Source organism: Ambystoma mexicanum, chromosome 1q (assembly GCF_040938575.1).
Source record: "Ambystoma mexicanum isolate Mex_15411 chromosome 1q, UKY_AmexF1_1, whole genome shotgun sequence".
Classification (NCBI taxonomy): Eukaryota; Metazoa; Chordata; class Amphibia; order Caudata; family Ambystomatidae; genus Ambystoma; species Ambystoma mexicanum.
This window is the reverse complement of record NC_090922.1, coordinates 1,522,056,065-1,522,079,077: the sequence shown is the minus strand read 5'-3', so window position 1 is coordinate 1,522,079,077 and position 23,013 is coordinate 1,522,056,065. Positions and strand designations below refer to the sequence as shown.

General features: G+C 49.4%; 1 protein-coding gene across 8 annotated transcripts in view; it reads left to right on the top strand.

The window, feature by feature from the left end:
- The window catches only part of SZT2 (SZT2 subunit of KICSTOR complex), a 2,035,845-nt gene that overhangs the window by 1,801,209 nt on the left and 211,623 nt on the right, over window positions 1-23,013 (top strand). For all 8 annotated transcript variants that reach the window (XM_069642429.1, XM_069642432.1, XM_069642427.1 and 5 more), the window contains 2 exons: window positions 18,685-18,765; window positions 21,155-21,229. In XM_069642429.1, coding sequence (XP_069498530.1) covers window positions 18,685-18,765; window positions 21,155-21,229 — 156 coding nt within the window. The remainder of the gene's footprint in view (window positions 1-18,684; window positions 18,766-21,154; window positions 21,230-23,013) is intronic.

Here is a 23,013-nt window from a genome sequence, read left to right as displayed (position 1 = left end):
AAGTTACAAAAGGGAAAATTACTTTGAGAAAGAGGAAGGAATTAAAATAGTACTTTGAATGAATTGTGTCCTCCCACTTCTCCAGCATTGGATCTTTCATGGATTCACATGCTTAGAATATTCCCCGTCGTCAGGCTGGGAATCCCCGGTACATTATATAGACCCTTTCCCGTAGGAAAACTTTTTCGACGCTTATGCGTCCTATCCACCTCGTTTTGTATCATGCGTGCCCGCGCCGTCCGGACGCCATGATATAAATACAGGACCCGCTCCCTCAGATTTCAACCGTCTTTCAAAGTAGTGGGATCCTCGCGGTTACTGCTAATTGAAGTTAGGTTGTGTTTTCGCTTCGGCGAAATTCCGTTCTGAAGAAAATATGTCCAGAAAAGCTTTATTCCGTCCTTGTGCGACATGTGGACTCAAAAAAGTCTATGAAGGTGATGCCCACATGGATTGTATCTACTGTCTCCACCCGCACCACACGGCGGATACATGCGAGATATGCCAGGGTTTCTCCCAAAAAACCCTTAAAGATCGGAAAAGAAGGTTGGTCGACTGGCTTAACGACGGAGCGGGTGCCTATCCGGCATCAGAAGTTGGCTCCACGGCCTCCAGGAGCAAGTCGGAACCTCCCTCGAAGAAGGCGAGGCCTGTCGAAAAATGCCCTGCGGACAAGCATGCGGGAAAGCATGCTGGGTCTTCCTCATCACACAAAAAGTCCTCCTCCTCCTCATCCTCCAAGACGGAGAGGCAAGCGGCATCAAAATCCTCCTCAGGGGACCGTCCTAGGTCTTCCGTGAGTCGAGATGCTTCAGCAGGGAAGTCGGCAACGAAATCGGCTACGAAGTCAAAAGGCTCGGTGCCGGCGACTGGCTCGTCGACCCCGGTATCGCTGACGATGCAGATTACTATTCAGGCAGCAGCGGTGGGGATTCCTTCGTCGACGGGGACTCAATTTATGGCCTGGCAGCCAGAGGTCTGTGAACCGGCCCCCCCTGAGGTCCTGCTGCAAGACACGGCCTTGCCGGGGTAGTCGGTGGAAGGAGAAGGTGACATGGTTATGCAGCCATCAGACTTGGGCCTACGGCCTTCCAATACGTCGACGACGAGTGCGAGTGGGGGTGTGGTCCCTCTATCCTCGACGTTGCTGACCCCCCAGACGGTTTTGTCTCTGGATGTGCTTAATACACTTCAGAAGCTCCTGCAGCGTCTGGATACGCAGATCCCTCAGCCTGGCACTTCATCGTCGATATTTTCTGCACCTTCCGTCGACGAACAAGCTCAAGCAGCTCGCACGACAACCAAAAGCCCTTCGGCCTCCCAGGTGGCGAAGGATCGTCCTCGAGTGCAGGAGGAGGGTGAGCTATCAGAGTCCGATTCTATACGAGGTGACTCAGGGTCGGACATCTCCCTGTCACCGTCGAGAGACCCAACATGGAATTCGGATGTAGAGGTAGAGTCTACGAGGAGTCAGCCACAACCATCTCCTCCGGATGATGTGGGAGCCTTCCATGCAATGATGGGAAAAGCGTGTTCCGAGTTCGGCTTAATTCCTGAGGAGCAGAAGAAAGATTGCTTTCTTTTTGATCACATGGGTCAAAGGAGGAAATCGGTATTTGCCATCCCAATCCTGGACCACGTATGGCAAGAAGGCCTCAAGACGATGCGTCATCTGTTCTCGGAACCGGCTATTAAGGGGTGTATTGAGAAAAAGTTTAAAGCTCCAGAGTCCACTCCAAAATGTCTAACATCACAGCCACTGTCAGACTCTGTGGTATCGGCGGCAGCGGCTAGGAAGGCCAGAGTACAGCAAAAATGTTCAACCCCTCCAGAAAGCGAGGCAAGGAGACAGGACGCCTTCGGGAAAAAGGTGCTCTCAGTCGGCGCCACGACGGTGAGAGCAGCCAACTCCTTGGCGATTGTATCGCGTTACGATAGGGAGATGTGGCATAAAATAGCCCCTATCCTAGAACACCTGCCGGAAGAACATCGCAAAGCAGCCATGTTACTAGTACGGGATGGTGAGGAGGCCTCGAACCATGCAATTAATATTGCGGTGGACCTAGCAGAGTCGGGGTTCAAACAAATCAATCATGGCGTAGTACTTCGTTGACAAGCGTGGCTCAAATGTACTACTTTTAGACCTGAAGTCCAGTACAAAGTTCTAGACATGCCATGTGAAGGAGAACATCTGTTTGGAGATAAGGTTGATGAAGCCTTGAAGGGGATGAAGGAAGACACGGATACCGCTGGGTCTCTTGGCGCCCTCCAGACAGGTAGAAGTTTTCGCTCTTTTCGCCCCTTCAGGGGCGCCTCCGGAAACTCCCGCTTTGGAGCCTCTAGGGACCGTGGATTTAACAGGCCCTCATACTCTTCACAAGGCTACAGACGGGCATCCCAGTCGGCACGTAGAGGCAGAGATTATCAAGCCTCCAGACGAGGCTCGGGACCCTCGTCGACGAAGGACAAGCAAACCAGCAACCAATGACGGCCTTCGGAACGTCCTGGGGGGTCGAGTCTCTTATCATATCGACCAATGGAAATGCATCACCACAGATTGATGGGTTCTGGACACGGTTCGCATGGGTCATGCGCTGCAATTCAAAAACAAGCCTCCGAGTCTTCCGCCAGTGTTTTCGGCCCAGCCCCACCTTCGAGTTCTAAGACAAGAGGTGGCGCTTATGCTACAAAAAGGAGCGGTAGAACGGGCTCCTGTGGCACAGGAAGGACAAGGGGTTTATTCCCGGTTCTTCGTCGTCAAAAAGCCGAATGGAAAATGGAGGCCCATTCTCGACCTGAGGGTACTCAACAAATGGCTAAAGGGCTCAAAATTCAAAATGCTGAAGCTCCAGGAGGTTATCAGGTCAGTGCAACCCATGGATTATCTGTCGTCGCTAGATCTTCAGGACGCATATTTTCATATCCCAATACGTCCACGACACAGGAGATATTTAAGGTTCGTCGTCGGCCAAAAGCATTTTCAGTTCAAGGTCCACCCGTTCGGTCTCAAGTCCTCCCCCAGGACGTTCACCAAGTGCTTGGCCCCCATAGCGGTCCATTTAAGGAAGGACGGTCACCATGTCTATCCATATTTAGACGACAGGCTGGTCAGAGGCTCGTCCATGGAACAAACACGAAACAGTCTGGGGGCCACGATGTCCCTTTTACAGGAACTGGGTTTCGCGATAAACTTCAGCAAGTCCTCCGTAGAGCCCTCGAGGACCTTGGTCTTTCTAGGAGCGGAGTTTCATACGCACACAGGCCTTGTAAGACCATCCAGCGAAAGAATACAGAAGCTACAAAGCAAGGCGTCCGAATGGAAATGCGGTACCAGGGTGTCGGTGCGCAAATACATGTCCCTGCTAGGGACCATTTCATCCTGCATTCCGTTGATAAACAACTGCCGACTGTTTATGAGACTGTGCCAGGAATTTCTAGCGGACCGTTGGATGCAGAGCCAAGGTTGCTGGTCCGACAGATTGGTCATCGACGAACAACTGGTACAAGCACTCCGCTGGTGGAGAGTTTCTACTCATCTAACGAAAGGAATGCCTCTGTTGGAACCGGAGTTCCAGAAGACGGTGGTGACGGATGCATCACTGAGCGGATGGGGAGCTCATCTGGAGACGTTACAAGTACCAGGCCGGTGGTCGTTACAAGAGTCCTCCCTGCATATCAACCTGCTAGAACTGAGAGCAGTGCAGTGGGCTCTAAAATCTTTTCTTCCTCAACTGAGAGACTCTGTGGTGCGTGTCATGACGGACAACACGACTACAATGTTTTACTTAAGGAAACAAGGAGGAACACGTTCCAGGTCCCTGTCGACGGAGGCACAGAAAATCTGGCATTGGGCCCTGCAACACAACATGCTAATCTTGGCGTTCCACCTACCAGGCGTGAGAAATGTGGAGGCAGATGCCCTCAGCAGGGAAATGAACGAGGTTCACGAATGGGTGCTGAACGACCAGCAACTATAACATGCATTCAAGAAGTGGGGACATCCTTCCATCGATCTGTTCGCGACGAAGGACAACAGAAAATGCCCGCAGTACGCGAGCAGATGGCCTCAGCAGGGCTCACTGGGAGATGCGTTCTCCTTCCCATGGACGAACAAATTCCTGTACGCATTCCCTCCTTTTCCTCTTATCCGGAGGCCGTTGCAATGGATACTCAAGTACCCATGTCGGGTGATTTTGGTAGCCCTGTATTGGGTCAGACAGGTGTGGTTCTCAGACCTGCTGCACTTGGCTGCGGCGGAGCCAATGAGGTTCAGGAAGATCCCCAACCTTCTGTCTCGACAGGAGGGTATCAACTGGCATCACGACCCGGACTTCGCCGAATTTAGCCAGCTAACGATTCCGGAGGAGTGTCGTCGTATTCTGCAAGCGGCAAGAGCACCTTCCACAAACACTTCATACTCGTACAAATGGAGGAGTTTCTGTCAGTGGTGTGGGGATCAACCAGGTTTGGATCCACAGTTGATTATGCCGGAACAGCTCCTTTCATACTTGCTGTTCTTAGCTCAAAAGGGCTTATCGGTGTCGTCGATAAAAGTACACCTGGCCGCCATCTCCAGGTTTACACGTCAACGACATTCCGCACCATTATTCAGCGACCGCCTGATTAAGCACTTCCTTAAAGGGTTGTTCAGGAGCTTCCCTCCCGAGAAGAGATTTCCTCCGGTGTGGAGCCTCAATCTGGTGTTAGCGTCTCTTATGAAACCTCCTTTTGAACCAATGTCATCGTCGTCTCTAAAGTTTTGTCCTGGAAATTGGCCTTCCTGGTGGCCATCACTTCAGCCCGACGTATTTCGGAAATCCAAGCTCTAATGGTAGACCCACCATACTTAAGATTTTTTAAGAACAAGGTGGTCCTGGCCACTAACCCACAGTTCATACCGAAGGCGCCTTCAGTGTTTCATAAACATTCCTCTATTGTCTTACCTACGTTTTTTCCAGAGCCATGCTCGGGAGCGGAGCGCACGTTACACACATTAGACGTGAAGAGGGCTCTCAAGTTTTATCTTCATCGCACGCAACCTTTCAGGGAAACGAGGCAATTGTTCGTGGCCTATGGTCTGGGTGCTAAAGGCAAAGCCATTTCAAAGCAAGGACTGTCAAGATGGGTATCGTCTACCATTTCGTACTGCCATTCCAAGGCTGGGAAGCCTCTTTTGCGACGCCCAACAGCTCATTCCACTAGAGCGGCGGCATCGTCGACGGCGCTGTGGTCTGGAGTCCCTCTGGGGGACATCTGCATGGCCGCTACCTGGGCGGCTACACACACTTTTACCCGCCATTACTGCCTGTCACAACAACATGCCGAAGATACTCGGATGGGACAGGCGGTGCTTCGACACCTATTCCAATAAGGTAAGCCCCGGTTGAGGGGTTAGTTCTGGTTGCAATTATGATTGAATATTGTTCGTTCTCTATGTTAACTATTGCCGATGGGTACACGACCATAGAGAACTGGCATTGTGAGGAAAGTATGTGAGTTTGCATGCACACCTCCTCTCTTTGGGATGGTACTGCTATGTAATCTATTCTAAGCATGTGAATCCATGAAAGATCCAATGCTGGAGAAGGGAATAGTTTCTTACCTGTAACTCCATTTCTCCAGCATTGGTATCTTTCATGGATTCACATGCGCCCGCCTGCCTCCCCTGGCCATGCAAACTGGTTCCCCCGCTACTTTGGGGGCCGAAATCTGAGGGAGCGCGGGGACGGGTCCTGTATTTATATCATGGCGTCCGGACGGCGCGGGCACGCATGATACAAATCGAGGTGGATAGGACGCATAAGCGTCGAAAAAGTTTTCCTACGGGAAAGGGTCTATATAATGTACCGGGGATTCCCAGCCTGACGACGGGGAATATTCTAAGCATGTGAATCCATGAAAGATACCAATGCTGGAGAAATGGAGTTACAGGTAAGAAACTATTCCCATACTCCTTATCTTTGATATTTCCTAATATCTAGATTTTTTTTCACCAGTAGAGGGCGCTTTGCGTCGATGCCTGGTCGAGTCGATGTCCCTCGGAGGTCTCCGTCCTGACGTTGACGTCATCACTGGTATAAGAGGCGCGCGCAGTGCCCGTTGCACAGTTCCGTTTTTTCCACGCTTCACATCTTCGGTAATGTAATGCTTGGTTCCGTGATTCTTTGAATTACCTCAACGCTATCGTCGAAAACCTCGACGTTTGTGTCGAAGCCATCAACGATGGGGAAAGCTTTGAAACCGTCGACAGTTTTGTCGAAGCTATCGACATCAACGAATTCGACATTGTCAGCTCCCATGATAGCGCCGCCTTCTTCTTTTGAGAGGATTTTCACTCCTCAACCTCGTTCAGAGTATTTTAAGACTCTTTCCTCAATTCATGAGGATGCTGAACACTCATCTGATGAGGAAAGACCATTTGGTCTAGAGTATGGTACACCGTTTGTTCCCGAGGAACTCGTATGAGAAGAGTCTCGGATAATGAACCTACAGGACTTCCTACATGAGGCAAGTGGCATTGACACTTCCCCTGAAGTTGAATTTGGTAAGACAGATCCAGGGGATTGTGCTGAAGGTAACTATAGACTACTCATAACAAGAGTTATAGAATACATGGGATGATCCAGGCCCACACCTGTTTTTTAACAGGATGACTTAACAGACATACTGGATAAAGGACCACAGGAAAATCCCATTGTCCCATTTCATAAGGCTCTGCAGAGGCAGGTAGCTTCCAACTGGGAAGCACGAGAGGTTGTCCCGGCAGTCAATAAGGGGCTAACCGCCAAATACAGAGCTTCATCTTCTCTCTGTACCTTTCAAAACATCCAACACCAGAAAACCTGGTAGTACATGCAGCTACCTCTTCTGTAAAAACAAAATACCTATCGCACAAATCCACAAGACAGGAATGACAAGAAATACTATGCGATGGCCAAGAAGGTTTTCTGGGTCGGTAGTATGGCATTGAAGTTTGCTAATGCGACGTGCACGCTGGCGTGGTTTACCAACACCCGTTGGGGACTGTATTTTCGATGGCGGCAGAACATCCCCAAAGGGAATGAATGAGACGGTTTCTTGAACATTGTCAAGGATGGGAAGGACGCTATGTGCGAATCCCTCCAGATTCGTCTCGGGCTGTTGACCGCATCAGCTAGTTGGGTATCACGGTAATCCACAGATTTGCTTGGTTGCGGGAGTCAGGACTAGCCCCAGACGTTCAGTCCAGACTTCTCAACATGCTCTTTGACAGCACACATGTATTTGGGAAAAAAAGGGTTTGAAAGTTTGGAGAAGCTGCAAACTTCGAAGGCGGCGGCCAAATCCCTTGGACCTGCAATAAGGCAAACGCCAAACCACCCCACAGGTGCGCCCTGGAGGGATAGGTCCTTTCGCTATTATTGCACATTCGGAAAAGTCAGAGGTCAGCCAGCTCAAAGAAGTCAGAGCCAATTCCCCTGTGGTGGATGGGTTAGGGGTACTAAGACCACAACAGCAGAGGCTGTTTTACCCTCAGCCTCTGCGTCGGCCGCTCCAAAACATCTCTGAGGTCTTGCATCACAAGACGACAGTAGGAGGCAGGCTATCACAGCATCTGATAGAATGGCAGGCTATTACTTCAGATGTTTGGGCATTGGAAACCGTTGCCCAAGGTTACTGCCTTCTTTTCCTGCTAAAACCTCAGTCATCCACCGGGAGACAACTCTTTGACGATTCCGGATCCGCTCCTTATGCAGGGGATTTTAATCTTGCTGGAGAGGTGCCATGGAACAGGTACCTGTAGTGGAGAGGAACAAGGATTGGTACTCCCCTTATTTTCTAATTCCAAAGAAGGACGGAGGAGTGAGACCCATCTTGGACTTAAGAGACTTGAAAAGTTCCTCAGGAAGGACAAGTTCAAGATGGGTAGCCCTTTCTCAGATCCTTCAGGCCCTCCAGCGTCAGGATTGGTTGTTATCATTGGACCTCCAGAATGCTTACTTTCATGTACCGATCCATCACAAGCACAGACAGTACATGATGTTCGCCATTGGCAACTCTTACTATCAGTTTCGGGTTCTGCCATTTGGGCTGACATCCGCCCGAGGGTTTTCACCAAGCTAATGGCGGTAGTGGCAGCGAGAATCAGGAGAGGGGGATACACGTCTAGCCCTACCTGTATGACTGGCTCATCAGGGCCGGTTACCGACGACAAGCCCTGGATCACCTCAGCTATACTTGCCACTCCCTTCACACGCTGGGCTTCTCCCTTAACTTCAAGAAGTTCCAAATGATACCGTCACAAACATTCAATTCATCGGAGCAGTTCTGGATGCTTCCCTGGGAAAAGCTACACCACCAGAGGCGAGGGCTCAAGACATTCTGCAGACGGTGACAAAATTCCAGAATGCCCAATATCTTCAGGCCTTTGATTTTCAGCAGTTGCTCTGTCTCATGGCATCCTACATTTTTCTGGTGCCAGAGGCTTGCATGAGAATGAGATCCCTCCAGTGGGCTCTCAGGACTCAGTAGTCACAATTCTCAGGAAGGATGTCAGATCTCCTACAAATCCCACACAGAGTCTCACTGGATCTTCAGTGGTGCACCTGTCAGGAAAACATCTTGAAAGGAGAACCTTGACCGGAGATGACAGTAGTGACGGACGCCTCACTCACGGGGTAGGGAGCCCATACTAACAATTTGACAATCAGCAGTCGGTGTCCATCGGAGTCCAAACAACATATCAACCTTTTAGAGCTGAGGGCAATCAGACTAGCGCTGAAGGCCTTCCTGCCATCTGTATGGGGGAATAATGTCCTGATAATGACAGGAAATACAGTGGCCATGTTGCTCAATAAAAGAGGAGGTGTAGGGTCACTACCACTGTGCAGAGAGGCAATGCAGCTATGGTTCTGGGCATTACAAAAAGGAATCTCTCTATTGGCAGTTCACGTAGCCGGAGAGAAGAACGCGACAGTGGACACTCTGAGCAGGCAGAGCATAGTCTCCCACAAGTGGGAGCTAGCTCAGGAAGTCCTTCAAGAGATCTTAACCCTTTGGGGAACCCCCCAAGTGGATCTGTTCGCGACTGGTGCCAACCGGAAGTGCGAATTATACTGCTCAAGGGAATTTCCCCCAAGAGGAGCTCTAGGAGATGCGTTTGTGGTGGGAATTTCCACTTCTTTACGCATTTCCTCCAGTCCCCGTCCTTCATCACGTAATAACGAGGTTAAGAAGGTTAAAGAAAATCCATGATCTTTATTGCCCAGGATTGGGCTAGGAGGAGGTGGTACCCGGACCTTCTAGACCTGTCCATCTGCCCTCCGATTCGTCTTCCATTAAGAGAGGACCTTCTCTCGAGAAAGGCGGTTCAGGTTCTCCGTCCGGATATCAGGACTCTTGGCCTTCACGCATGGTTTCTGAAAGGCTGTAGAGAGAAGAATGTTGACCATTTCTCATGCAATATACTGATGGTGTTATCTTTTCTTGTACACTTGGCAAATCTGGGGCACCAGATTGGAACAATCAAAGGATATCTAGCAGCGCTATCCATCGTCAAGTGCACTGCAGAGGAAGTCTCCTATTTTAAGATTCTTCCGGTAATCCAATTCTTAAAAGGATTAACTAATGTTTATCCTCTGACTCCTTTCCAAGTCCCACTGTGGGATCTCAATGTTGTTTTACTCTATCTAATGGGTGCTCCTTTTGATCCTCTTTATTCTTGCCCATTAGGACTTCTCACATTGAAAACTGTTTTCTTAGTGGCTATAACATCTGCCCGAAGGGTGAGTGAGCCACAGGCTTTATCCTGCAAGCCTTCACATACTGTTTTTCATAAAGACAGAGTGGTATTGAAATCCAATAAAGGATATTTGTGCAGCTGCCACATCATTGTCTGCATACACCTTTACGAAATACTGCAGCCTGGATTCCTCCACTATTCAAGAGTCTGTTCAATCCATTCGAAGAGCAAGTTACTTACCCATGGTAACGTTCTTTCGGCTGGATGTTCTTCCCATGTATTCCTTATCGCCCTTCCCAGCCAACCCCGCTGTAAAACTTCCCTTGTGGTTACAGTCTGCACACTCTCAAGGGGAGTAACCGCCTAACTCAAGACAGTGCTTCGCTCTTCAAAACAGAACTGAGCAACGGGCGCTGCGCGTGCTACTTATACCAGTGATGACGTTGACGTCAGGATGGAGACCTCAGAGGGACATCGAATTGGCTAGGCATCGACGCACATCACCCTCTACTGGGGAAAAAAAATCCAAAGCTGCAAGCTGGATATTAGGAAATATCAAAGATAAGGAATATGTGGGAGGAACATCTAGTCGAAAGAACGTTACCATGGGTAAGTAACTTGGGGGGGCGTGGCCAGCACGCATGCTGTAAAGACAGGTTCCCGTGGAGCTCCGTCCGAGATCCTGCTGAAAAGACCTATAAATGCTTAAATAGCCCTGCTACACCCGATCTAACTGCATAATCCAGCAGGGGAACCAACCCCCATCACTCGACCAGACTCCTGATCCAAGTCGCAAAGGAGAACTCGAAAAACGCGGAGCCTAAAGCCGAGCCCCAGGGGAAAGCAAGATGGCGCCGCCCGCAGCGAGATGAGACTGACGCGGCAGCCGACTCGAGGCCCCGTGGAGCCCACAGCAACAACCGACAGACTGGACCAGCTGAGCCGCGGCTCATCTCGGCGCCAAAGGCCGAAAGAGCAGAACGCTGCGAACCGCGGACCCTAAAAGGCGAGAGCGGACACGACTATCCGGGGCTCGCCACGCGGGGAGACCTTCGGCCCCGCGAGCAGCGTACACCTGCGTATTATTGCATGCCGCTGGGGGCGCCGGGCCTGCAACCCGAAGTATCACCCGGGCTCCAACCCAGGAGCACGTAGCGGAGGCCGAGAGTGAGCACTGAGCCACCCGGATGCACCCCCCGGCGAAAGCGACGGTGTGCAGACCTTCTGATTTGGGCCCACGGTGAGACACTGGGCCGCGCTGCAAACCGCGGAATCCGAAGACCATCAACGGAACGGCACCTGCGGAGCTGGCACGATTCAACGCGACCACATCTGAGGGACACACAGCGAGAGGGGAGAGACCCCCTAACACACGGTAGGCCACCCAGCCGAGGAAGGACAACAGACGGGCCGCGGAGCATCGCTCGAAGACCCCAACAAGTAACACCGAGACCGTGGTATTAACCGCAGGAGATATCCCAGCACCACATAACCTGCGAGTCAAGAGCAGGAACCGGAGGGACCCAGGGAAGGGGATGTCACCCCCCAAGAGCAAACCGAAACTGGTCACAATGGACTCATTTACGACGGCTAAACCCCAGAGACAACCCCAACAGGACCAGGAACCTGCGGGGGAACCCCCACAGAAGGAAGAAGACCTCAAACACGCACAGGTACTCCAGGCAATATCAGCCCTTCGCACATCGGTGGAGGGGAAGATAGAAGAGGTGAAATCGGACATACAGCTCATGCGACAAGATGCACGGAATCTCACGGAAAGGGTCAAGACGGCGGAAAGCACACTAAAAGACACGGTGGAGGACACCCAAGAACTGCAGTCGAAAGTACTGGAGCTTGAGCAGAGGGCGGTGAGGCTGGAGGCACGGTCAGAGGAAGCGGAGGGCCGAGCCCGCCGAAATAATGTTCGCATATTAGGGGTTCCTGAAGACATGGAAGGCCCGGACCCGACCGACTTCGTCGAGACGCTACTACTGCAGGAGGTAGGCCCAGGGAAGCTCACCCAAGGGTTCTCAGTGGAAAGAGCCCACAGATCACTCCAAAAGCGCCCACCGCCAGGCTCGCACCCACGACCAATCATAGCTAAAATCCTGAATTTTCGAGACCGTGAAACCATACTACGATACTCAAGAGAAGGAGGAGAAATCAAACGAAACGGCTCAACGATAGTCATTTATCCAGACTACACGCCCACTGTGCAACGAGCAAGGAACTCTTTTATCCCAATAAAGGCGCAATTACGAAAACACAATTTAAAGTATATGCTGCTCTATCCGTCACGCCTCAAGGTCCTCTACAAAGGAAGAGCAACATTCCTGGAGACACCTGCTGCAGCAGGCCTATGGCTGGAACATAACAACCTGGCCGACGGCAAGGAAGATCCAGCGAAATCGGACAAGGGATAACATCATACCCACCAACACAATAAGCAAGGGGAGACCCCCCCGCACAGAGCCAACAAAGCAGTCACTGAGACCCCAGAGACATATCATTAAGCAGATAGCTGTACCGGACGGAAACTCGAAGGACCACACGAACACTGAAAAACGACCCACCCCTACGGAAACTGTGTGGGTAACCCACCTACACACACCCTGATCCGGAAGGCCAGGAACGGCCTCGAAGGCTCGGGACCCCCCGAGCGTTGCAAGTTGGAAGCAACTGCTGGGGACAGTTCAAAGTTACATGGTTTACTGTTCCCATTCAGAAGAATGGAAGTTACTACTTTTGGTAAGTCTCCGAGATCGATCAGAAGGGGTAGAGGAGCAGGATGGAGGGAAAAGGAAAATCGCCTCTTGTCACACACAGGGGAGGGGCCACCTACGCCTGCATTTAGCACGCGAATACCGGGGAAAAGGGAATTGAACGGACACTATGCCCACTCCAAACCACCATGACTACAACAGCAGTTAAAATAATGACTTGGAATGTGCGAGGTTTGGGGACATACATTCGCAGAAACAGAATTAAGACTTACCTGAATAGAAAAGGGGTGAAGATAGCACTACTACAGGAAACTCACTGCACGGCAGACTCACTAACCAAACTTCAAACGCACTGGGGGGGGCAGGGTTTTGGTACTACATACTCCAAATACGCCAGGGGAGTATATACCTGGATACACCCACTCCCTTTCCGCCTGAGAAAATCAGTAGTTGACCCAGAGGGTAGATTTGTTATATTATGGGGACATATAGAGCAGACAGAAATATGCATAATCAACTCTTACTTCCCCAACAGCAACATACCGGCTCACCTGGACTCACTATACCCCAAAATTGTGCAACACAGAGATAGCTTACTCCTGTGGGGAGGCGACCTCAACTGTGTATGCGACCCGACAATTGACAGATCCATCCCCCACCCAAAGGGCCCATCGGCAGCGACAACGGCACTGACTACAATGATAGAGAGACTGGACCTAGCAGATGTGTGGCGTGAAATGCACCCATTGCAGAGAGGCTACTCATACTATTCATCCCCCCACAAAATATACACGAGAATAGACCACATCCTCATAGGTAGAGAACACCTGCCACGGATGGAAGGAGCGCAGTATTTGGGAAGAACCATATCTGATCACTCCCCACTAATGGTGACATGGAACCACAGTGGCCCCAGGCCCCCAATCCCCATGTGGAAAATGCCAACAGAAGCACTCAAAGACCCAGGCTTCAGGGAGGAGCTACAAGAATCCATAGATAACTACATAGACAAAAATGTGGGAAGTGTGAAACACAGCAGCACGATATGGGATGCCCTGAAAACAGTAATAAGGGGAGAAATTATTGCTAAGGCCGGGGGAATGAGGAGACAGCTCAGGAAAGAACTGGACCAGTTGGAAAAAGAGATAGAAAGACTAGAGGCAGCCCAGGCAGGCAACCAGAACAGGGAAACGGAACTTCGAAAACTCAGGGGAGAAAATGATTTGGCGTGGAATAGGCTGGAGAAGCTTGACCACGTGACAAAAACAAATAGGGCACACACAGAGGCGGACAGACCGGGAAGGCTGCTGGCCTGGTTATGCAGAAGAGAGCACCCTAGACACTCCACCACGGCATTACAAGACGAGGAAGGGAACACACATCATACACAACAGGGCATAAATGATACCTTCAAACAATACTACACGAAACTATACTCGCATGCAGAACAGGTCCCTCCAGAACAGATCTCAGACACACTTGAAGAGATAGGACTCCATAGGATATCACCCGAGCAGGCCCAAATGCTAGATGCTGAAATCACACTCGACGATATAACAGAATCTATCCGGTCTCTGGCAACGTGCAAAACACCCGGCACTGACGGCCTGCCCCCAGAATTCTATAAAGCATATGAACCCTCCCTCACACCCCTACTACATGAGGTATTCCAGGAAGCCTATGAAAGGGGAGAGCTGCCCGAAAGCATGAGGGAAACATTGGTGGTTCCGGTCCTTAAACCGGACAAACCTGCGGACCTGTGTGATTCTTACCGCCCACTAGCGATGCTAAATTACGACGCGAAAATACTAACATCAATACTGGCAAAGAGGCTATCCAGAATCATAGAGGACATAATACACATCGATCAATGTGACTTCATACCGGGCAGGAACACATCAATGAACCTGCGTAGACTACAACACATTATGACTCAAACCAATGAGGACAGAAGCCCATATGCGCTGATGTCCTTAGACGCCATAAAGGCGTTCGACTCCATCTACTGGGAATGGCTGGTGGCGGTACTTAGAGAATTTGGATTCGGGCCCAGGTTCATCAGATGGGTACAGATATTGTACACCGGACCAAGGGCTAGAGTGAAATCTGGGAAACACATATCAGAAGCATGGGACATACAGAGAGGGACAAGGCAGGGCTGCCCCCTATCCCCAATGCTATACATACTTGGGCTAGAACCTATAGCGATCTATTTTCGGAAACAGTTTTTCGATGCCGGCATAAGACTGGGGGGGGTAGATCACATCATTTCACTCTATGCGGACGATGTCCTCATATATGTTAGAGACCCACACCTCAACGTACCAGTTATGCTGGAGGTCTTGGACAACTACTCCAAGGTGTCCGGGATCCAATTCAGCAAGTCTAAATCCTGTCTGTTCCCCCTGGCGGCCTTGCAACATGTTGAGATGGAGACACTCCCAAAGGTAGGGATAAAATGGCAAACCACCAAATTTAGATATCTAGGGATCCAGATACTGCACACCCCCACGCTGATGCACGAACATAACACGATGATGACGCTACGGGCCCTACGCAAATCCACAATCTTCTGGTCGCGGCTCCCCCTGTCAATGATGGGAAGGGCCTCCATAGTTAAGATGGTTGTCCTACCGCGCTTCCTGTATGGGTTCCAAAATATACAATGCTATATTAAAAAACCCTTCTTCAGACTGCTGGAGACACTGATAAAGGAATTCCTATGGGGAAAGCACAGACATAAAATAGCACTGTCAACATTAACCCTGCCATACACAAGGGGTGGCATTCAGCTCCCTAACTTAGAAAAATACTACCTAGCAGCACAGCTAAGCTTCACGACTAAATGGTTATCAGACGAACCGACTGAGGAAAACCCCCTATTACAGGCCATGAGCCTGCCACACCGCCTGAAAGAATTGGTATGGATACCACCGAAACTGATGGGAGAAACACCGCACATAGTCAACTTGGGGAGGGAGATCTGGCGCAGGGCGAGGACACTCACCAATACACAGAGGGCCTACTCACCGGAGATCCCACTGCTCGCAGACTTATACACAGTAGCCACAGACCTGAAACAAATCAGATTATGGGAAAGAGAAGGGGTCTACACCTGGGGAGACCTATACGAAGAAGGCACATTCAAGGACTTCGACACGCTGCGAGATAGAGAGGGCATACAATCGGGTCAGTTTCTCTGGTACCAGAGGACCCGTGCCACTGCGCGAAGCAAATGGGAGACATGGCCCGAAGAACCGGACACAGACCCACTACTAACACTGCTATATAACCTGGGGGAGGGTAGTAGACCAATATCCCAAATATATAGGCAACTGAACGACACACCTAATCCCCGAAGCGCAGACATGAAAAGGAAATGGGAAGTGGATATAGGCAGGGAGATGACAGAGGAGGAGTGGAACCGGGCGCTCACGTTCCCCAAGGAGGTGTCGAGAAATCACAGGTTTAGGCAAATACAGATGAACACGCTATACCGAACCTACCTAACACCGCAGCGGATAGCCAAATTTAACAAACAGACACAATCGAACTGCACTTGGTGCAAAAAGGAGGAAGCAGACCTAATACACATGATGTGGGAATGCACCAAAACAAAGACACTCTGGGGAAAGGTGAAACAAGCATGTGAGAAAGCAGGCATGACCAAGTATAAATGGACGCCAGAGGAGTGCTTACTGGGAACCTACCCTAGATTGGCCAAGATAAAACACTTAACCAGACTTATGGACATAACATGCATTTTAACCAAACGGTCCATAGCCATGTCCTGGAAAAAAACAGCCGGACCGCAATACAAAGCATGGCATGGAGAAATGATAAAATGGCTCCCGGCTGAGACCAAGGCCTGGGAAGAAAGCGTGGCCAGATCAACTGAAGAGTCCAGCGGAGCCTTGGAAGCATGGAAGGAACTCATTGGACATATGCTTCTCCCGTCGGATGACAAGCCCCCCTGAAACAGCGGCTAGCACGGATATGCCTGAGAGATATAAAGGATGGCTAGAGGAAAGCCACCAAGAGACACCACAGACCTCTGGGAAGCTTCCCCCTCACACCCTGTTAACAAAATGAATGCTTCCCCACAACACCCCTACCCCTCAGTGAAGTGATGAACCACACAAGAGGACACCATAAGGAGACGGTTGTTATCGTTAGTTAAAGCTGAAATTAAATCAAATATATCTTGGTTTGCATGAGAATAAGGCACAATATGGAAATATGTAAAAGACTTTATTAAAAATGCCAATAAACAAATTTTTAAACAAACATAGCATGCATACTGGCCAAAAGAACTATCGCAATGGCCTGGAAGAAACCTGCGGGTCCTCAATATAGACTATGGCAAAAAGAGACTGAGCGATGGGTTCTAGCTGAGACCAAGGCATGGGAGGACTGTGTGGCTGGGTCCACAGATGACTCCAGCATGACACTTGAGGCATGGAAGGAACTCACTAGAAATATGTTCCACCCTTCGGATGATATGCCCCCCTGAACTAAGCCCACTTTCGGCTACTACAAGAACTAGATGAGATGGAGGATTGATGGTCGAGATAATCACATGGGAACCGCTCCCCACTGAAGTTACCGAGCAGATCCCCCTCCCCCCACACCCACCTCCCCTTGAGACTGGCGACACCACAGGAAGAGAACTAAAGTAGGAGACAGTTATTGTTGTTTGAACAATGTTAATGTTATGTTAAACACATTGCTATCGCAAGAATTGTAAGGCAAATGATTCATGTGTATGAAAACTAAAGAAAATGCCAATAAACAAATTTAAAAATAAATAAATGGGTAAGTAACTTGCTCTTCTTGGCAATGTCCTGAGAGTGAGGAAGGAAGGAGAGGGATAGGTGAAAGACTTCAAGGTTTCTGGCTTCAGAAGAAGGAGCTGGTGGAGAGACCATAGAGGATGTCCAGAGTGAGGAGAAACAAGAGAGAGCAGGGGTCCCAATGGGAATGATCTCAGTCTTGCTGGCATTGAAGCAGAGATTGTTGGAAGTACACCAGGACTGGATGGCAGATAGGCAGTCAGGGATGATGGAAGAGGGTGAACAGGAAATTTGAAAAAGAGTGGTGTCATCTGCGCAGCACTTGAAGTTGGAGGAGGAAAAATTGAGGAGTTCTAGCTGAGCAAGGGAAATGTTGAAGGGCCAGGGGAAGAGGTTTGATCCCGGGGGGAGACCACAGGTGGAGAAGAACGTAGGTGAGGAGAAGGTGCCCACAATGACTTCGGACGAACGTTCGGTTTGGAAAGAGGTAAGCCAGTCCAGTGCCCGCTCTGAGATACTAAGGGTATCTATCATGGAGCCGTTTTATGAGGATCGATTGGTTAACCGTACTGAAGATAGGGGAGAGATCAAGTAGGATGAGGACAGCTGGAGAGTGACAGTCCAGAGATGCGAGCAGATCTTCACGAGAGCAGTTTCTATGCATCTGGATGCTCGGAATCCAGATTGATGGTCGTGGAGACTGCCAACAAGTTCAGTGTGTGAAGTAAGTTGTGGAAAGGCCAGCTTCTCCAGGAGTTTCCCAAGGAAGGTGGTGATATAAATAGGGCGGTAGTTGGCTGGACAGGTAGGATCTGCTGAAGGGTTTTTCAGAGGGGGCGCACAATGGAGTGCTAGAGGGATGATGGGAAAGATCCAGTGGCAAAAGAGTGGTTGCAGAGATCAGCAAGTACAGGGGCAAGAGAGACAATGTTGTTATTGATGGTTCAGGAGGAGCGAGGAGAAACTTGTTTGGACAAGTCCTTCATGGAGCGGACGACTCTGCCGACTTCTTCAGGTGAGACACGAGAGAGGGAGGGAGGGGTTGGTGTGGGGGGGATAGCAAGGGTGCTCAGGCTCTTCAGAGTTTTAGTGGTGAAGTGTGTGGCCTGTGCATTGCAGAGGGCCTGGGATGCAAGAGAGGAGGAGACGACTGCGGAAGGGTTTGCTAGTTCCCTGCAGATTTTAAAGATCCTGCCTTTCGTCTTCTGTCCCCATCGACTGTTGGTTTTCCTGTCTGTTGCCCTATATTTGTTATTAACACCTTGTCCATTGTTGCTGATGAGCTTCTCATTTCTTTGCTCTTCACTCACCCTGTTCACTCTGCTTTCCTTGTGGCTTGGCATTTACTCCATGTGGACACACTATCATTGTTGAGAAATCTCTGTTCGGAGCTGTCTTATACCCTCATTAAGGCACAGGTCCAAGTCTGATTCTGTCTCCTCTGCAGAACGCAGGACCATCTATCACTACATACCATCTCCAAAGAGCTCTACCTGGCGGGATCGTCCTGATGGAGTTGGCATTTCAGGTGAGGACACACTTGCACTGGCCACTTGAACTGTTAAATCTCCTAAAACTGATTTCATTAATAAGAATGTATGTGCTCTCATTTTCCTCTAACTTTGATACGAAGATAGATGGCATTTCATGAGCTAATAAGGACCAATGTACCTTCCTGATCAGCACAAATCTTTGCCTACTTTATTGGGACAGCGCTTTCTAATCTCTCAAACTTCCACTTCTCAATCAGGAATCCAGGAGGGCATTGAGGGGTTAGGGGAAAGTGCTCTGGACCAGAATAGAGAAGCATAAAGAGGAGTGGATGATGATATGCCTGCTGACATGCTGCAGTGTTTCTGGCCTCTTAAGCCTTGCATCACTTCTGGAGTCAATTGAGAGGGATTACTGAGAGTACAGCCACAGGAGTGGCATTTCAGAGACCATAGTAAACCGAGACATAACCTTCTGCGAGGGTCAATGTGTTCACAGCAAGATTTAAGCCCTCTGCGGTGGTGCAGAGAAATGGGGTATGCTTCTATCACTAGACATATTGAGAGAGTTGCACTGAAGTTGGGTCTTCCTCTTCTACTTTCATTTCGAGGAGTTGGATGTCCCCATTTGAAGGTAGTGGGCGAAGGTCTGAATGCACAGACCACTCTGCCAGACAGTACAGAACCTTGGTGAGACTTCTAGAACTGCCTTTCATAAGAAGGCATTCAAGGAGCTGGTTCATTTCCTAAAGTGCTCCAGGATCCCATTGTTTCGGACAGTCTTCCTTTGTGGACCATGTGTGATGGTGCAGGTAGGGCAGATGCAGCATTACGCACCGCCCCCTACACCTCCCACGCAAGACTGGAAATATAAGATTAAAAAACTCTTTTATTCAGGGTTTCTTAGGCCTTTTTTTGTTTGAGAAGTTGGCATGTTGTTTTGTAGATTATGAACATAAGTAGACTAGAGTTAGTTTTGCCACACTTCAGGGAACTAGTTTTGCTACACTGTAAGGGAACTTTATATTGTTGAATACACAGGCATATTGCTATACATGGAATATATTAGAACATTATTTTTTTTTAGTTTAAGTAGTAACATCGAGCCAGGTTATCGCCATTTTAAGAAAGCTGCATAATTTATTTGTTTCAAGAAAAGCTTTTCTTTTCACTTCTGGTTAAAGAAGACAAGGCAGCCGTGTTGAAATCGAGGCCTTACGCTATGCTGCACCCAGGGCGGTAGGCCCAGGCCACAAAATAAGTGTGTGACTGCGGGAATAGTTTGTAACATGGGTACTGGTGAGAAAGACCAGAGCCACAGAGATTTATAAACCTTCCATTGCTTAATACGGCATTCCAGGAGCAATGTGTCCTGCAAGGCCATGAGGGGGCTGAGAGCTCTCTGGGAAACGTTCCAGCATTAAAAATATGGTACTCAAATGGTCCTGCCCCAAGACCCCAGCCTTCCAAGGTATCAGCCAGTTCCAGGCCACCGACCATAAAACTGTTAGATCACCAGTCGATCGGAAAAGATCAGAAACCTTGGACAGCTGTCCCCACCACTAAATCATGTGGTTTGTGCTGAAAGGTACCAGGAGGGGCAAAGCAGCAAACCTAAAAACCAGTTTGGGATGCTTTGGACGTGCCTGACGTTTCTGGGCTCGAGCTGGGGTGGCAAGTCATAGTGACCTCAAAGGTATCCTCTGTGCCCATGTCTGCAGTGCCAGGTACTCATTAGAGTAGAGATAGAGAAAGCATTGTCTTTCTGCTTATAATTGACAATTAAATGTAGCTGCTGTACCAAAAAGAGCCCACATGGAAGAAGATGGGCAGAAGGGGCTCGTACGAATGGCCTGGCATCCCTAATGGAACAGGAGGCCTATGTATAGGGTCGCACCAACCACCCATTCGGATCTGTAGCGGTACTGAACCTACGTCATTTGTTCTTTTTATCTAGTCTTGGATGTTTGTTGTTGTATTGTTTTTCCTGTTTTTTGCAATGTACATATAATGGGCTCATGCCATTGATGTATCTTTCAGTGTGCTCTCTGGTTGTCACGCTCATGATTGCTTCTGCACTTTGAGAAATAAGGTGATATCTGGGGATGAAGTCGCTATGTGACTGAGTATCCCATCAAGATAACGTCCTGGGTGTTACATAAGAGATAAGGCCATCATAGCTACTTGGTTGGAAGAAGGTGGTGCATCCTTCCCTGTGAGTTGCAGGTGCCGTCATTTCTGGACAGCTGCCCTCATCATGGGTTATTCATCTCCTAAAGTGCACGCTCTACTAGGGACCGTGTTACCCATAGAGATGGGTTTCCCTTGGAACTTTAAAGAAATGCTCCAGTACGACAACTCCGACACAGGTATTCAATGGGAAGTAAAAGGCACTTAGATGAGTGGTTTCTTTTTGATTTTCCGCAGGGCTGCTATTTCTGCGTGAAGCAGTACGCACTTGAGTGCTCCCGAATCCCAATGGGGCAGTCTGTGAACTCTCAGGTAAGTCCCTTCACAAGCTGGAAACCAGATTCAAGATGTGTACAGCAGCATGCATACCTAATCTTCTCGTAACATTCTCATTGCTGCTAAGCAGACTGTTTGTCCTATGATCGGCATTTTGCATTCTAAATGAACAGGTAAGAATGATTCATATTGGGTAGAGGAAACACTGATGAATCCATTCAGCTGTCCTGTTGGCTGTTGGATTTTTGCTGTACCAGCAGAAACCGATGTTTGACTTTTGTCCATGTCTAAAAGCTTCTCACTTTTTTGCAGTATCGTGAACCTCATATTGAGATGTTTCCTGTTAATTGCTGCTGCTTTCCATGCCGCGGTCTCCGTCCCTCCCCACCTGTGCAGGTCCCTCCACCATTCTTCTATTCCAGCCTTTAGATGATTCCATGCCATAGCGATTCTGCATTTAGCCAGAATACACGCCAGGTCCTTCAGCTTGGCAACTTGTTTCTGGCCTTTGGGTCGTGGAAAACATCCCGGGGAAAGAACATCCATTTCTGCCCCTTTCTGTGATCTATTTTCCACCTCTGGGCAATAAAGACCCACAACTGGGCATGCCTAAAACATGTGTAGCATTCCAGCTTCCGTAGCATTACACCTTGGGCATCTCTGTTCGGCTGCCCCCGGAAATCTACAGATTCGCTGAGGTGTCATGTACGCTCTGTGCATCACCAACAGCTGTACAAGCTGCAATCTTGCTTTTTGCGTCACCGTCTTGTGGTATCCCAGTACCCTCCCCCATTGTGCATCAGCAAAGGTGGGCCCAGATCCAATTCCCATTTACCCCTTATAGCCAGAGGGGAAGCCGGCCCATTAGACAGTAGGAGGTCATATATTTGTGATATGGTATGCCCTCGTTAGGGAGAATTCTCAGAAATGTGCTAATTCCTCTCTAGCTTAGAGACCCCCAGCAACTTTGCTGGACTCTAGGACTTTTAATTTTTTACCCGAAGAGAGTGAGACCCTTTTTTCCCCACTCTGTCATGTAATTTTACTGTGATTTGAACTCTGTGTTTCTTTTGGTTGTGGAGTCTGACAAACTCCATAGGCATCATCTTTTACATTGTGCAGTGACACAAGAAAGTCTTTCAGATTTCACAAAGGTTTAAATACCTTCTCTTGGATAAACTACCGTTTCCAAGAGTTTGGAAGTGAAATGGACTTTACTTACATTTGTAACTTGCTAGACCCAGCACCCACTATCTTACAGTTGGGTGCTGGAGGGGTTACTTAGTATCCCCTGTGTCTAGTTTCTCATGTAACATTTTGATGTTACCCTTTCCTCGATGAATGGCTGGTGGCAGTGGTTTACTTTAACCTACCGTGGTGTACTTTTACCGCCGGCTACCTTCACAACTGCAGTAAAGCCCCCAAGGGTGCCATTTTTGTCAAAATGGCCCCGGTTTTCTTTTTTCGCCATTTCTTTATAGAAAGGTCCTTCTTGAGATTTCCTCTGCCCGCCATACTAGGTTTGATCCCTTTGTTCGTTTTCTCTTTGGCAGGATTCACAAGTGAAGCCTGCCTCTGGCTCCAGGGTGTCTGGCGACGGCAGGAAGCGAGAGAGGTGCCCGAAACACCCTGTGCTTAGTCTCCTAGGAGACAGCAATGCCCGCTTAGGTGATTGGCCGGCTGGCTTTCCGGCAAGGACAGCCACCCTGCTGGGTGACTGACAGCTAGGCTGGAATGAATGGGAGAAACCTGCATAAAAGGCAAGGCGTTTTGGCTTGGAAGGCAGAGTCGACCACTGGACGAAGGAATCTGAAGAAGAA